Here is a 15,255-nt window from a genome sequence, read left to right on the forward strand (position 1 = left end):
CCGTGAGAAAGAGTCACATTGCTTCCTGTACATGGAAGCATGTTTTCTACAGTGATTATTTATTAAGCCCCAAATTTTATAAGCATGCCCAAAGAGATCACTTGTATTGATATACAGGAAAGGACAGTTAAGAAGCAATCCAACTTCCTTTCAGTCTGTCAAACCTAAAGGAAAACCTTTGTACCTGGTGAAGAACTTCCAATTCAGCATCATGGTTACAACCTGTTCTCTTGCTTTGCATTCCTCTGTCTGTGCGTTAACCCCCTGACTTAGTATCTGGCTCTTAAAAGAGTTAAATAAGCTGAAAGGTCAAAGGACAGGCAGACCAAAATACAAATACATATACAAAGATCTGTTTAAATGAGAAATGGATATTCTTCCTTTGCCTGCACATGGAAAAGCAAACATTGGCTTTTAGGCTGTGTGGTGCCCTCTTCGTCCCTCAGTAGCTTTCTGCATACTGCTAGTGTATCTTGGTGACACTGGGTGAGCTTGGGTGGGAAGCTCTGACAAGCAGGCCTGTGCGAGGGGCTCTGTGCTTACAGCACTAATATCAAATGGAAGGAAATCTAAGATCAGGGAGCAGCTGATCGGAAGAGGTGGGAATAAGTCTGAACTTGCCTCAGCCATGGCACTGTGGCATTTCGGGTACAGACTATAATAATCTGACCATGTATTTGCAACTAGTCTCAGGGCAGACTTCCTTCAGAAAGCCAAAATGATCTAAGAGGTGGGTGGATCCGTGGGCAAAAAAATAACACCCAAGAGGCAGACTATAAACTGAATTAAGCCAATGGAAGTGAAGTGTAACCTCACCCAAATCAATGCGTTGGGAAGGTTTTTTTATTTGAAAGTCCTGAGGTGGGGCTGCTGCTGGGCAGATGTTTCTCTGTGGGATGCCAAGTGGGAAAAACAACCCAAAAGTCCCTTTTTTTCAGACTACATTATAGAAACACTACTGACTCTTGTTACAACAAAAGCAACACAAATACCACTTTGCTAATACATACTGAGCCAGACTTAAACATGTCACTGGTATTTACTTAACAAATATTGTTAGGTATGTACTCTGATGTGGTTTTGTTTTCTTTCTTTTTTCTGTTCCTGGCATGACAGAGCAGCTAAAACTTTCTGCTTTCTGACCTTGGCTTGTCAGAGATTTGCCATTAACAGGGGACAGCATATTTGCACTGAGTCTGCCAGCATGAATGTTCAGGGGCGGGGAGAGGCTGCTCACTTTTAGGGCTTGGTTGTATGATGAGGAGAATTGTGCTCTCCCAATGTCCTGAAAACTGTCTGTTCATGCAGTTGGAGCCTTTCTCCCTAACTATCCCCAAAAACAGTGCCTGATGTTATGCATGCCGTTCCCAGCCCAGTCTCAGTGGGGAGGCTGGGCATCTTGCCTGTTCCTTAGCACTTACATTCATGCTGTATCATTGCAATCTGTCTTACTTACGGTAAGCAGCGTCTGAAATAGCTGTCACCACCCACTGCTGGGGACAGGCGCTGGGACTCCGTGCGCACACGCCGATGGCATTCGGCACTCCTGCGGGTCTCACTGAGGTCAGGACAAAGTGGGGAGGGAGGACGGATTTCTGGCTTCTCGGGAGCTCTGAAAGGATCTCTGTAATGCAGCAGTGACAAACTGTTACGAAAGCACCTGCTTTCTAATTTCTCTTCCCACTTCTTTTGAAAGTCAGTACAGTTCAACCTGGAGCCCTCAGCAGCCCCCAGGACTAGGGCAGGGTTTGCCATACAGTAGATGCTAACAAGCCACTGTGTTTCCCTACAACTTGTTTTACCCACCTGCAAAAGGGCTCTGTGGGTCTTCTTGTAAAGCACTTAGGGATCTGCAAAGGAAAAATTTCATCTTCTGTAAAGAAAAATATTACAAGCAAAGTAGCATTTATTTTATTTTTTATTTAGGCAAGAAGGGACAGTTCTGCTGGAGGTGCAAAGCAGAATTTCTCACACATTCCACACTGCAAATACCAAGGGAGTCTCATCAAACATATTCATCTTTAGGCTGAAGATAGAGCCATACCTCCTCCCAAGGAAGCAGGGAGATGCAGGATCACCAGCCTGACGTCATTCTACTCTGTTATAGAACATTCTGCACGCTGAACTTGGCACTCAGCACACTCAGGTTGAGCTAAGAGTTAACGTAATAAACTCTGGGGAAGGATTTACATGAAATACCACTTTGGAATATTAAAGACAGACAGGACCAGCTTCTCGCTTGAATAATTACATACTGGCTAAATTCCTCCTTTCTTTTCAAAACCAGGCAGTCACCTTTTCACTTCCTCTCTAAAACTGTGTGCCTTGCTATGCTACTTCACTACCTCAGGAGAATCGTATGTGATTAAAAGATGAAGTAACTTCTGTTAATTACCATGGGCTGAACTAAGATTAGTTTTAGCTCTAGCAATGACTCTTGCCACTCGAGGGGGGGAGCAAGCAAGCCAAGGAAAGAGATTCAGATGTCAGCAATATTTGCTAACATAACCTCAAAGGCAGCGGTGCCTGCAAACGCTCCTGAACTTCGATTTGCATGTGGAAGTACAATACGAAAGACCACAGTCACACTGTATGCAGTAGCAATGCAGTGCTCACAAGCTGGTTTAGTTAACTATGTTTGTATCCTCCTTCTGCCTGTGGACACCAGTGTAAGAAGGCGGCTTTCAGGCATTTTACAGGGTACTTTTCCAGGCTCACTTTAACTTGAATCAGAAAAAGATTTTCTTGTGGTAGAAGTTGTTGTAAGCAGCAAGAGTCAGGTTGAAACACAGGGTTTAGTCCCAGCATTATGGCTGTGTGTTTGAAGGAGATCCACAGCCAGGGGAAGTTAAGGGAAGGACTCTCGGCAAACGGGATCAGAAGAAAAATGGAAGACAGACAAGCTGAGAGGGAAAAAGTGGAACATCAGACGACCAGAAGACTCTTTTCTGGCCTGAGAAAGACTTATTGTTAAACCACAGGCAAGGGTTGAAGGTCCAGGACTTCAAAGGTGTTTTAAAGCCTCAAACCCATTTTGCTTAGTGGCTCATAGTCCTCTGGCCTTTTCTAACTCAGTCGTCTTGCTTGTTAAAGAGGATGCTAACACATTGCTTCACAGGGTTTGCAAAGCTAAGTTCACTGAGGTTTGTGTGGGAAGTGTGGGAGACATTCTTAAAGGTGTTAAACAAGGGGAAAAAAAGGAAAACCTGAGACATTTTGCCCTAGTAACATTCAAAGCAGGCACAGAGAGAAAGCATTCAGGGGAGTTACAATACAGAAGTCCTTTGCCCACAGAGCCATAACTTCAGCAGAAGAAAAAACAGCTGAAGCACCTGGACATCCCCTTGTTCTGAACCAGCAGCACAGGCTGCACAGGGACATACATGGCAGTAATTTAAAAGCTCATTTTCTGCATCCAAACATGACGTCAGGATGAAATGCAATCCATTCTGCTGTCATTTAATGAGCACCCCTGGGACCACTGTACCTGGGAGGCATTATGTCACACATCAACAGAGAGATTATTTGTTTTGAAGCTTGTAAATAGCTCTGAGGCTTCATTTCAAAGTGCTCCACGCAGAGTCATGACTCAAACCCTTCTGGCCTCACAGAAGGGCACAACTGACTACAGTTTCCCTGTGCTGTTTCTGAGCATCCTATAAGGGATTAGTAGATATTTATTATCCTTTCTTCTATGTAGGAATGGCTTTGTCATTGCTTCAGTTCCTTCATGTTCATGACACATTTTCCATATCAATGATGTCTCTACTAAGACAAGCAGAGGCAGCCACAGCAGAAGTCACTGCAATGAAAATCAAGGCATTCATTCCATTTCAGGTGATTTTTAATTTGTATTAAAATCATAATGGGGAAAAATCATAGTATAAAATCATATGGGGAAAATCATAGTATGAAAGCCATCTTCAGACCTGTGATAAAGTAGCTGTGTACAACACCTGTCTGGTTCTCCTTTTGTAAGAATAAGCAATTATTACTCAGAATTTTATACCTATACCTTGAAAGGACCAAGATATTAATCCAGGGCAATTTGTTGAGGAGCCAACTTCTTTTTTTACCAGATCATGATAGTTCAGACTCACCTGTAAGCAACTAAAGCGATACCCAGGTTTAGCGGCAGTATTACCTGATTGAAAATATTCAACATGGAAAATAGAGTCAATCATTCTGAATGGGTCATTTAATGCTGAATTGCTGAACCTTCCATTTTAAAACACAAAGCATTAAGATTAAAACCCCAGAGGTGCATGAAGGATCTCTCATTCATGATGTCTACACTGGATTTTACTCTTGTATTAGCATTAGAACAAGAACAAATGAAAAGCTCAGAGACTGTGCAAGACTGACAGCCTGTCTCAAATTGGGAATAGCTTCAATCATACTCTTTCAGTTTATTCCAGCATTCTCCCTTCCATGGTGAAGAAGTAAAGGCATGGATTCTGTCCTAAGCAGAGCTCCATCACTGAGTGTACATTTCAAAAAGCGTGGGAAGAGATACTAAACTGTAAAGGGTTCAGAGCACAGGGCATGTGATGTTGCTGTGTAATCTTGGAGAAGAAATGAACGGGATCTGGAATATCTGAGGAATTTGCAATGGGATTGAAAAACATCTGGATCCTAGAGCAATGAATATCACATTAGAGCTATTAGTGTTCCAGAGGAAGGCCCCTCCTGCTATATGGACAGCAGCCTGGAATCATTCCCACTGAACCTGCACAGCCTCAGACTGCACAGAAGATTTGAGATGTAGCTTGTAGAGAGAAGAGATTTTAGGTGAGGACCAGGCATAGTAGTTCCAGACTTTAATTATAATTTGGCCCTGGCAACAGTGAAACTTGGGTGGACAACAGAATGAATGGAGCTGCATTCAGTAGCTGCAAATCCATGTTTTATGTTAAGTGAAATTATTGTACACCAATATGGACATAAATCTGACTGATACAGAGGGTTGATTAGCACAATTCTAACACTCCAAGTAATAGCATTAAAGATGCAGTGTGAATTTCAGGGAATTAATCACATTGATCACATCTTTTCAATGATGATGCATCAGGCATTTTATAGCAGATTAAATTAACTACCTTTACCATGCATTAATATAACCCAAAATATTAACTATACTTACAAAGAAGTATTTTTTCTGGCCAGTTCTTTTTAATGCCTTTATGAATGATCTGAACGAAGGGATCGAGTGCACCCTCAGTAAGTGGGTGCACCAATCTGGGTGGGAGTGTTGATCCACTTGAGGGTAGGAATGCTCCACAGAGGGATGTGGACAGGCTGGATCGATAAGCTGATGCCAGTTTTAAGGCTCAGTCCTGCACTTGGGCCACAATAACCCCATGCAATGCTACAGGCTTAGGAAGAGTGGCTGGAAAGCTGCAGAGCGGAAAAGGTCCTGGGGGTGTTTGTCAACAACCATCTGAATGAGCTGTCAGTGTGCCCAGGCGGCCAAGAAGGCCAACAGCATCCTGGCTTGTATCAGACATAGCGTGGCCAGCAGGGCCAGGGAAGTGACTCAGCACTGGTAAGGCTGCACCTCAAATACTTTGTTCAGTTCTGGGCCCCTCGCTACAAAAGAGACATTGAGGTGCTGGAGTGTGTCCAGAGAAGGGCAACAAAGCTGGTGAAGGGTCTGGAGCACAATTCTGATAAGAAACAGCTGAGGAAACTGGGGTTGTTTAGCCTGGAGGCTCAAGGGGGGCCTTATCTCTCTCTACAACTACCTGAAAGGAAGTTGTAGTGAGGTGGGTGTTGGTCTGTTCTTCCAAGTAACAAGCGATAGAAGAGGAAATGGCCTCAAGTTGTTCTAGGGGAGGTTTAGATTGGATATTCGGAAAAATTTCTTCACCAAAAGAGTTGTCAAGCATTGGAACAGGCTGCCCAGGGAAGTGGTACAGTCACCATTCCTGGAGGTATTTAAAAGATGTGTAGATGTGGCACTTGGGGACATGGTTTAATGGTAGACTTGGCAGTGCTGGGTTAACAGAATGATCTTAAAGATCTTTTCCAACCTAAACAATTCTGTGATTCTATGTTTTTTACCTCCTTCCCGCAGACATTTTCTGGGCCCATAAGCTGTTACTTTCCCCCTCCTATCCTCGCTGCAGCAGATAAGTGGAGGAGATACTGGTGGTGTGATGTAGCTTCCTTCTAATGGAGCCAGCGTAGCTTTTCCTTGAACTAGGCACAGGAACCTGCATGTAATAGAAGAGATTAACACCAGGTGGCAAGTTAAAGCTGATTACAATAGGTGCATGTATAGGAAAAGACAACATAATATTGCCAGGAAAACAATGTATCTGGAAAACAACTCTCTCTCCTTGCATGTTCCCTTTGAAAATAGGATACCCTTTTTTTCAGCCTTCAATGGAAATTTGTCCTTCAGTATCAATTGTAGAACCCCTGGAAGACTGACAAGGACCCCATGCCCTCTTGTCCTACTATGTCCATGAGAAAGGCATAACACACACATGAACAGTAGTGAGCTACAAATGGTGGTGGCCCATGAGTCTCATCGGCTTGGAGATGAAGGAGAAACAGAAAGAGGTAACACCTGGAGAGGCCACCTATTCTTTTCTTACCTGCTTTAGGGCTCCTACTGCTGCAGTCCCTGAATTGCTCCATGATCCACTTCTCCCGTGCTTGTGCTTCAGGAATGGTTCAAAATGTCTCTGAAGTCAATTGCCTCTGCACTGACAACAGCCAGCCGTTCTTTCAGTGCTTTTGGAGTGCCTTTCTGCCTACAGGAAAGGTTGGCAGGATACTCTTCTAGTCCTTCAGTGGAATACAGCGTGGCACTGCTTTTAGCTGTGAAGAGACTTGTCCAATAGCACACAAGGGTTTGATGGGCTTGCCAAGGGCAGGCCACAAACACAGGGGCTTGCCAATCATATACCACCTTTCATCACCCTTATGCCAGTCCAAACCCCTCAACTATTCCCTGTCCCAGACAGCAAATATCTTCTTTTTGAAAGAATTTCACATATCTGTTAGTCTGCAAACTACAAAGTAAAGATACATTCCAAATGAAATGGCTAGGACTTTGACACTTCTTAAAATATACATTTTATTATTTTCTGGTGTTTGCTATGAAGGTTTCATTCAAATTGTGACGTTATGCAGCCTTACAAACTTCTTGAGTTAAAGGTTTTTGTTGGTGGTTTTAGGTTCTGTTTCTTTCATGGCAGAGGAAAATACATAGGCTAGAAAATGTTGAAATTCATTAGATGTTTAGTATTACCTCTTCATATATGCTGTGGAATGCTTTGTAGAAATACTGTATAAAATAAGGCAGATTTTGACAGGGAATTCAGTCATAAAATTTCACAGGAGAAAACAAAAAAATTCAACATATTATTATTTTGTAGCCAAGGGAAGAGCAGGATGTTTTCACTGGTTTGTGGGAGAACTACTGCAGTTCTGGTGCTCAGACAGTATACATCTCTTTCTATTCTACTATTCTCAAGTGAGACCTTTTCAATAAAACTTATTTTAATTAACATAAATCAGACAATATTTAAACATACACATCTATCCTTACAGTGCAATAAAAATGTATCATTGTATAGTATTTTATGTTTGCATTATGAAAATAAAAGGTCTGTACATCAATTAAATGTATATTAATGAGTATGAATCATGTAAATTTATAATGCGTCTAAAGTTGGCTTTGGCTTTTAAGTATTTATAAATTCATAGAAAATATTGAACATCTAACAAAATAAATAAAACATAACATTTTAATCATAGATGCTAACGATCAACCTCAAAAATTCTTGTGTTATTTTTTACATTTGCTACTAAATTTCTTAAAGAGAACTCACTTTCAGTAGTGCTCAGAAGTGAATGATTGCACCTTCTGTGATGTGAAAAAATACAGTACATCTATTTTCATAGATCAAAAATTCTTTCATAGACAGTTGCATTTTAAATGTCTGATTGTTCTACGTAACTGTCTTAAGTGCTTATAAAAAGCATGTAGCTTTCTCATAAAAGCCGTGAGTCTCTATTAATAGATAATCTTCTAGTGAATGTCCTTTTAATGAGGATTCTTCAAGGTCTTCCAGCTTCACATACTGGTATGAAGATATCGCAAAAATATGTTCACTAATAAACCCTCTTCAGTACAAGTACTGCAGCAATCCAGTGTAATTCCACTTGGTGGGCTTATTTCATTGGAGTCCACACACGTAGTCTGTGGAAGTCAACTGCTGACCTCATGTTCTCTTGAATTTGAAAGTTCCCCAAGCGCATGGGCTAGCCTTACTGTAATACTGAAGAGACCAAAACAAATCTGAAATCACATGAATAAAAGTGAGCTTGAATAAATACGCATCTGGTTAATAAATTACACACCATGGTCTAATTGCTATTCTGGTGGTGGTCGAAGGACCCGCAGATTCCTTGCATCTAGTCCTTTCCAGTATTTAATGTTATTATTCAGATGCTCCATCAAATTTGGCAGATCTGCAAATGCTAGGGAAGAAAGGGCAGAGTGCATTTAGTTTGCAGAATTGAAACAGTCACGTGATTCTGTCTGTTTAAGTATCACTTGAAATGTCTGGGCAACTGTGTTAAGTAGGAAAGCTTAAATCTGTCATTCTAGTACTTTAAATGGTTTTGGCTGTATAGCTCTCATCACTCATGTATCACACAGGCCACTGGGAACAGTTCTGTAAGTCTAATTAATAGTTGTATTGCAAAGGGACCAGCAAAGGGACCCAGCTTTCCAGGAGGGGGATAGCTAATTATGCTTGTAATTATTCTACTTCATCAAATCTCAATCACATGTCATGATCTGGCATTCAGGAGAGTCACATTTCTGACCACTTTTAACCACAGAGGCAGCACTTGGAAGGAAACAGCTGCTCCCCCGAGCAGTTTCCAGACTGCAGAAATTTATCTTGAAGAATAACTGATATTAACATGGACAAAATGACTGTGCCCAAAGTGCTATCAGGGAGAAAATGTTCTGTTCTCCTCTTACAGAGAAGCAAGTTTAAAATGAAGAAAGTTAAACACTGCCTGAATCTAATATATTAAAGAAAAACCACGAGACTGGCTTGTAGCAGTATCAAGATACTTTTAAGCAATAATGAAATTATTAAGCTTACTTGAATTGCAGAAATCTTCCCTTCCCCCAGCAATTTTATATCACAGTAGTTTCAAAGGTTCACACAATAGATATTGTCAGGAAATACAGCAGAGTTTTGCTTACCATCCCAGGCATCAAACATATCAATAATGAAGTAATCAATGAATGATAATTGGGATTTGGGGATGCTGCAAGTATTTCTGTCAAAAACTGGCATCACAACAGGTAAACCTTGCCTCCTTTCTTCATCAGTCTGCAAGAAACACTCTTGTGATTTTTCATTTAAGACATTCTGTTAATGGGCTTCTTTTAGTAGCAGATTGTTTGGCACTGACTAGAGCATGCAACTGATAAATAAACAGGGGAACTTGAATAAATCTGAAGCAGCAGCAATTTAATCTTCAGCACCTAATTGTCTAGGTTTCAGTGAAACAGCAGACAAATAGTGCCTTCCAGTGTTTCCCACAAAGTGATACATTTACCTCCGCATCTACACACAAAGCTGACCCTAAGTAACTTTGCATGTTACTAAGTTATAACTGCTTTGGAGCTAAAAGATGCTCAACCATTTTCAATGTCTGATGGAAATTAAATGACAACCTGTACAACTCAGAGATGGCAAAATATCTTTTTTATCCTCCCTTCCCCACCTTGATGTCCCAGCTCAGTATTTGGTCTACCCTCTGTAATAATGACTCTGCCCTCTCCTTTTCCCCATCTTCCTAAAACCCTTCTTCAGCACAGTGAGCTAAGGCCCTACAGCATTTCTTAGAGTCCGTGCTGTTCCCATGCTAACAAAAGGACCTGATGATCCTTTCCATGCTAACACTAGGACCTGATGATCCTATTCTTGAGGCATAGCCAGCATGTGGGTACCAGGAGGCACCCTTCCTCTTTCTCTTGTAATGGGAATACATTTACAGGCAAAACTCAAAAGCCCAGCTCCAAATTGGGCTTGAAAGCTTAAATTTTTCAGAAATTGCACTGTAGAAGTTGCCAACTTTCATCTGTCTGAAGTCATCTAGTCTTGTATCAGCATGAGTAACATCCCATCATTTAAAATAAAAAAGTAGTTATTTTTCACATTAGGTAATGCAGCCTTGAATGTTCTGGGACACTGGCAGCATATGCACCTTTCTTTTTTACTCTTTTAAAGAGAATTTAAATGGAATTAAAGCCTGGAGTTTGAGCAGCCCATTTCAGCTGCCTTACCTGTGCAAAATACTCCTCAGAAATGCGTCCGGCCCACTCTATGCACTGTTCTATGGGTCTGCATGGATTGGAAATGTCAGCACACTTTATCAACATGCGCTTGATAAGGATACGGTTTTCTGGAGACCTGAGAACAGTTTTGATTGACTCTCCATCACCATTATTCTGTAACATTTAAGAATTAAAAACAATCCATTAGCAAGGTCTCTGTGCACTTACTCAAAAGCTTTGTGCCTTGGGAATGCTTTTAGCTGATCCTACAGGGATCAGTCCTGCTACTGGCTACTGTATTTGATGTCCTACCAAATTTATAGGGGGATTATGAATGTTAGCCACAGTTGTGAACTAGCACTGAACTCCAGTTTCTGGATTCAGTCACTGTCTTTGTGACAGATCTCTAGGGCACCTTTGGGCAAGTCATCTAATCCCTCTATGCCTTATCTGCCTCCTCAAAAGTGTGGAGAGGATCCATTCATCACTATACGCAGTGATGAGCACTGTGTAGGCAGAAAAATGTAATTCTCTGCTGAAATCCACGGATTAATGGACTTGCACATTAAGAGTGGAATAGCTGGTTTAAAGAAAAGGAGTGACCCGAGCTGCATGGTCATCCTCTGCATGCAAACCTCATCAATGTGAGCATCAATCATTGTGACAGCACTGCTACTATTAGGAGAGTCAGATCCCACATTGCCTCCCAGGCTCCTCACTCCCTTCCACGGGACGCATGTTAGCCCATCAGTCTCTGACCTGACTGGGAATTTTGCTTTCTGAGAGTTTATCAGTATTAAAGTGATACATATATATATATTAGCAACATGCTTCCAAACAAGCTCATCTTTCCTCTGAAAGTCTAGGGAAGTTTTCAGCCCACATGCAGCTTATATTTGGTTCCCAGGCTGCACATATAAGTGTGCCAACATACTCTATATTTGGAGCCAATATGCAGCTAATATGATGGTCCAGATTAGAAGCTATTTCTGTGGAGCTCTGATGAAGTAAATATCCAAGGGACAGAGATTCAGGGTTAAAATATCTTTTAAAATTACCTATAAGTACAGCATTGTTGCTTGACTCTTTAGGGATGGGTAGATACAGAAATTTATAACACCTTCTATGCAGAACAGAAACTCTTTGAAGCAAGGAATATACTAGACTTCTGTGGCACCTAACAAAGTCTTGGTCTGTAGTCAGAGCAGTGAAGAAGTTAACAGTAACGATAATGATGATAATAACAATGTGCCACCAGTTCCTGCAGTATTTTGTACGAAGAGGTGGATACAAAGCAGCAGAAACATTCTGACCTTTTATTAGGACATATTTTTCAGAAGAAAGTTCTTGTGGGGAAGAAAGTTCTTTCTAAAGGAAAAAACTGACAATAATGAAAATATTATTATTTGGTAGTAAACTGGCTCAGAAACACCAGCTCTATAGTTCTTACCAAAATGAGACTTCCAAACCGATTATTTCCCCTCAGTTTTAAATATATGGAAGGCAAAATACAGAGGAAACAAACTGAGGTGCATATGCCTCCAAATACATGGCAAAATTGTGTAAGAGAAAGCCAAAATAAAGTGATGGAAGCTCCAGAAACACAAGCACGGAAATTAAGCACATAAAATTATTAGAGATCATTCAGTCAAGGATAGCAGAGAATATCCCAGTAGGTAAACCACCAGGAATCAAGAAAGGATGATTGCTTCTGTGATCTGTTCAAACCAGGAGCACAGTTCTATTTGCTAGATGCAGATGTCTTGGGAATAAAATGTGCTAACTGTGCTTAGTCCCAGCATCCTGCTCAGAGTGCAGAGGTGTCTCTGCATGTCAGATGTTGGCTTCCTGTCATAGGTTTAGGTGACATCATGAAAGGAAATGGGAGGATAAAGGATGCTGGAGCTGGAAAGGATTTTTTTCAGTTTATGAAACAAAAGAAGAAAGGAAACAAACAGAGCAGCTTCTCAGCATGGCTCTGAACAAATATGTATAAAAATAATAAATAAAAAAAGTAAGTGGAACTGTCCCATTTGGAACACATGGTTGGCAGCTCAGCCTGCAAACACAAACTGAGTCACCTCCATGACTGGAAACCGGGCCAAGAAACACACAGTGCCGCTGCAACCAGATATACAACTAGACTGGATCTGCCAGTGGTGTTCTGCAAGTAAGAAGCACAGCAAATGATCTGGTTTACCCACTCACATATTGCAGGCCTTTTAATAGGAACCTGCTGAACTGAGGAACTCCCAACCAAAAGAAGGGAAACATTTTGATTCTTGTGGACAAAGGTACTTTTCTCCAGTTAAGCTCCAGCCTGCTTCTGATGGATGAAGGAACAAGACCTGTTCCTCTCCCACCTTCAGATAATAAAAAGACTGCCCTCCCCCATTATACACAACAGCCATAAATGTGGCTTTCTAAAAAACATGGTAAGAAAACACAGAAAACCATTACAGCTCCTACAGGACGTTGCCACCCATACACTTTTATAACCATTTCTGAAAACCTTCTCCTTGCAAAAAAACATTCCAACAAAATTATACACTGCTCTTACTGGCAACAAAACTGCTGGTTGAAGCTGTTACTGAAACTGGTGTGTTTTTTTCAGAATGAGTTTTTAACAGGCAATTTCATTTTGTCTGTGGGGTTCCAGATGGCTATCGATTATGTCTATATGATCTACAATGCCACCATCATCTATTTTAAAGATTAAAAAAGAAAGTAGACAGGGAACCCATGAGTGCTGTCAGGCAGCACTGGAGGCGGAGGGCCCGTATTTCCACAGAATGCACCATATGGCAGTCAATCACCTGCCCTTACGCTGCACCACCAGCGGTTCCTGTTGTGACTGAGGGTGTAAATCAGTTTCTGTTCCAAGGCAGATCTTGCCGCCTTTGCAGAAATGGCCAACAACAATGCCAAGTCTTGCCGCTAGCACTCTCTCCATGGGAGTGACTGTGTTCATCAAAATGGCATTTTTAACAGGAAAACAGACAGCGCAATGTTCTGGTCCCAAGTATGACATCATAACACTGCAACATTAATAGGATCCAAGTGAGTCCCACTCACCCTCAATGGTGTGACAACCATGTTAAGCAGAAGGGCATTCAACATTTCTAGTCTCTCTTCCTCCACATTTCTGGTGAGCTTTCCCAGAATACCACGTGGGGATTTCCTACTGCCAAGGGTCCCCAGTCCCTGCCTAGTCATTTTAAGGAGGACTTGCAGTGTCGCTTACCCCATTTTCTTCTAGCGCTGCCAAGGGTTTATTAATGCTGTTGACAAACTTGTTGACATGCTCAAAGTGCTTTGTCATTTCTGTTGCTAAGACCATGTCAATAATGACTTGGCGAAGGGTTCGATACTCATTCCTGTTTAAAGAAGGAAACAATTAAGAATGCTGGCTGGTTCACAAAGGGCTGCTAGCTAAAACAAGTCTAACAAAAACGCTATAGACCATTTCCATTGAAGAGAGGTGCTAGGGGAGGATAGAACAGTAAAAAAGGCTTGGGCAGCTGCATCGATGTTGGATGAAGTACTCTTTGGTGTGCAGAGACATATGTGCTAAAGGCATGACTGGATCTCCAGGAGAAACAGCGCAAGAGCTGGGCAGAAGCAGAGGCACCAGCTACTCAGGAGGGCTGCCAGGACATGCCACACCAGTGTGGTCCCAAGGCTTTTAGCACAGACACTCGGGCAGTGGCTCATGCTCCAGCCAAGTTTTCAGCAGTACCTTTTTGCTGTATCTTAAGAGGGCCAAGGAAATGGCCACGTCCTCACCCTAAATGCCTTTCTAGGGCTGGAAGAACAACAGGTCCTTCACCATCCTTCCCATTGAAAGAAGGCATTTAATTTTTGACTGATGCTCTGTGACTCTTTCTATCCTCGTTTTACCCAGCAAACATCTACCCACTCAGCCATAGCTTGTCCTCTATGTTCAATGATACAAAATGATTCTTCTAGACTTACTTACATTAGTATTTACACTAAGTTTCTTAGATAGGGTCTGCCTTTTTATCCACAGGGGGAACTGAAATCATGGGATTACTCCTAAGTATATGCAGGGCAGGCAGAAACAATCCTACTTTTTTAGAAGCAAACTTCCACAAAGGCTATGGACAGTTATCCACAAGGCACTGCGCCCCTCTAGGATGCTTGATTGTATTATCTTATGTTACACAGAAGAAAGTGAGAGATGTCGGTGGGCAGACAAGGACCCTGGGTTTTAAGCTTACCTCTCCATGTTTTTAAATATATTGCATTTGCCATCTCTGGTGGTGAGCTGGAAAGCCAGGGCAGCATGATGGCTCTCCAGCACTGCGGTGTCATTGTAGAGAATTGCCAGCTCACTGCCAGCATTGCACAGGAAAGAATTTGTTCTTCCTGGGTGATCCACATCATGGACTGTGGCAGCAATGAGTGCAGCAACCTCATCAATCGGATCCAGAGTTTGCTGAAAATAGAAGGATGCTTAGTTTTCCTGGCAAACTCATGGGAAACCCTACTCTGTCCATAAGATTAAGCCAAGTTGCTGAGGAATAAAAGCCAGGAGTCTGCAGTAAGGGTCAGATGTTCTAGACAGAGCAATGGAAAATTCATTATAGGCTTCATTGAACACTGCATAAATTTTTTGGCCATTTTGTGCCTCTTGAATTTTGCCTTAGCCCCACCTTTGACAAAGCACATCAAATTAAGCAAATACAAAGTAAAAATTAGGGGTTTTTTTCCCTAACACAGAAACCACTTTCACTTGGAGTCAGGGTATTTGGCTCAGAAAAAAGACCAATACTGCTAAAAATTATTTTATTTCCACCAGACCCCTTCATTTCTTTTGGAAACTTAATGTGTCCTAATCACATTCCATTTACATGCTAGCTAGGTTTACAATCTGTAAGGAATGTTTCCCGTATATCCCGTTCTATAACAGTGCC

The 15,255-nt window shown here is 41.7% G+C and overlaps 1 protein-coding gene and 1 long non-coding RNA gene across 7 annotated transcripts in view; one reads left to right on the top strand and one right to left on the bottom strand.

Annotated features, from left to right (window-relative positions):
• The window catches only part of LOC115612472, a 32,194-nt gene that overhangs the window by 3,531 nt on the left and 13,408 nt on the right, over positions 1-15,255 (top strand). The gene's annotated exons all lie outside the window — the stretch shown is intronic.
• PDE8A (phosphodiesterase 8A) overlaps positions 7,063-15,255 on the bottom strand; it is a 149,350-nt gene continuing 141,157 nt past the window's right edge. For 4 of the 6 annotated variants that reach the window (XM_030496727.1, XM_030496726.1, XM_030496725.1 and 1 more), the window contains 6 exons: positions 14,560-14,777; positions 13,563-13,695; positions 10,328-10,492; positions 9,239-9,368; positions 8,377-8,496; positions 7,063-8,294 (listed from right to left, as the gene is read on the bottom strand). In XM_030496727.1, the coding sequence (XP_030352587.1) occupies positions 8,390-8,496; positions 9,239-9,368; positions 10,328-10,492; positions 13,563-13,695; positions 14,560-14,777 (753 nt within the window). In that variant the 3' untranslated portion in view covers positions 7,063-8,294; positions 8,377-8,389. Of the gene's footprint in view, positions 8,295-8,376; positions 8,497-9,238; positions 9,369-10,327; positions 11,700-13,562; positions 13,696-14,559; positions 14,778-15,255 lie in introns of all 6 variants that reach the window. The other 2 variants (XR_003993031.1, XR_003993030.1) reach the window with 2 other exon arrangements.

The sequence above is a fragment of the Strigops habroptila genome, chromosome 9, assembly GCF_004027225.2.
Source record: "Strigops habroptila isolate Jane chromosome 9, bStrHab1.2.pri, whole genome shotgun sequence".
NCBI classification, from domain to species: Eukaryota; Metazoa; Chordata; class Aves; order Psittaciformes; family Psittacidae; genus Strigops; species Strigops habroptila.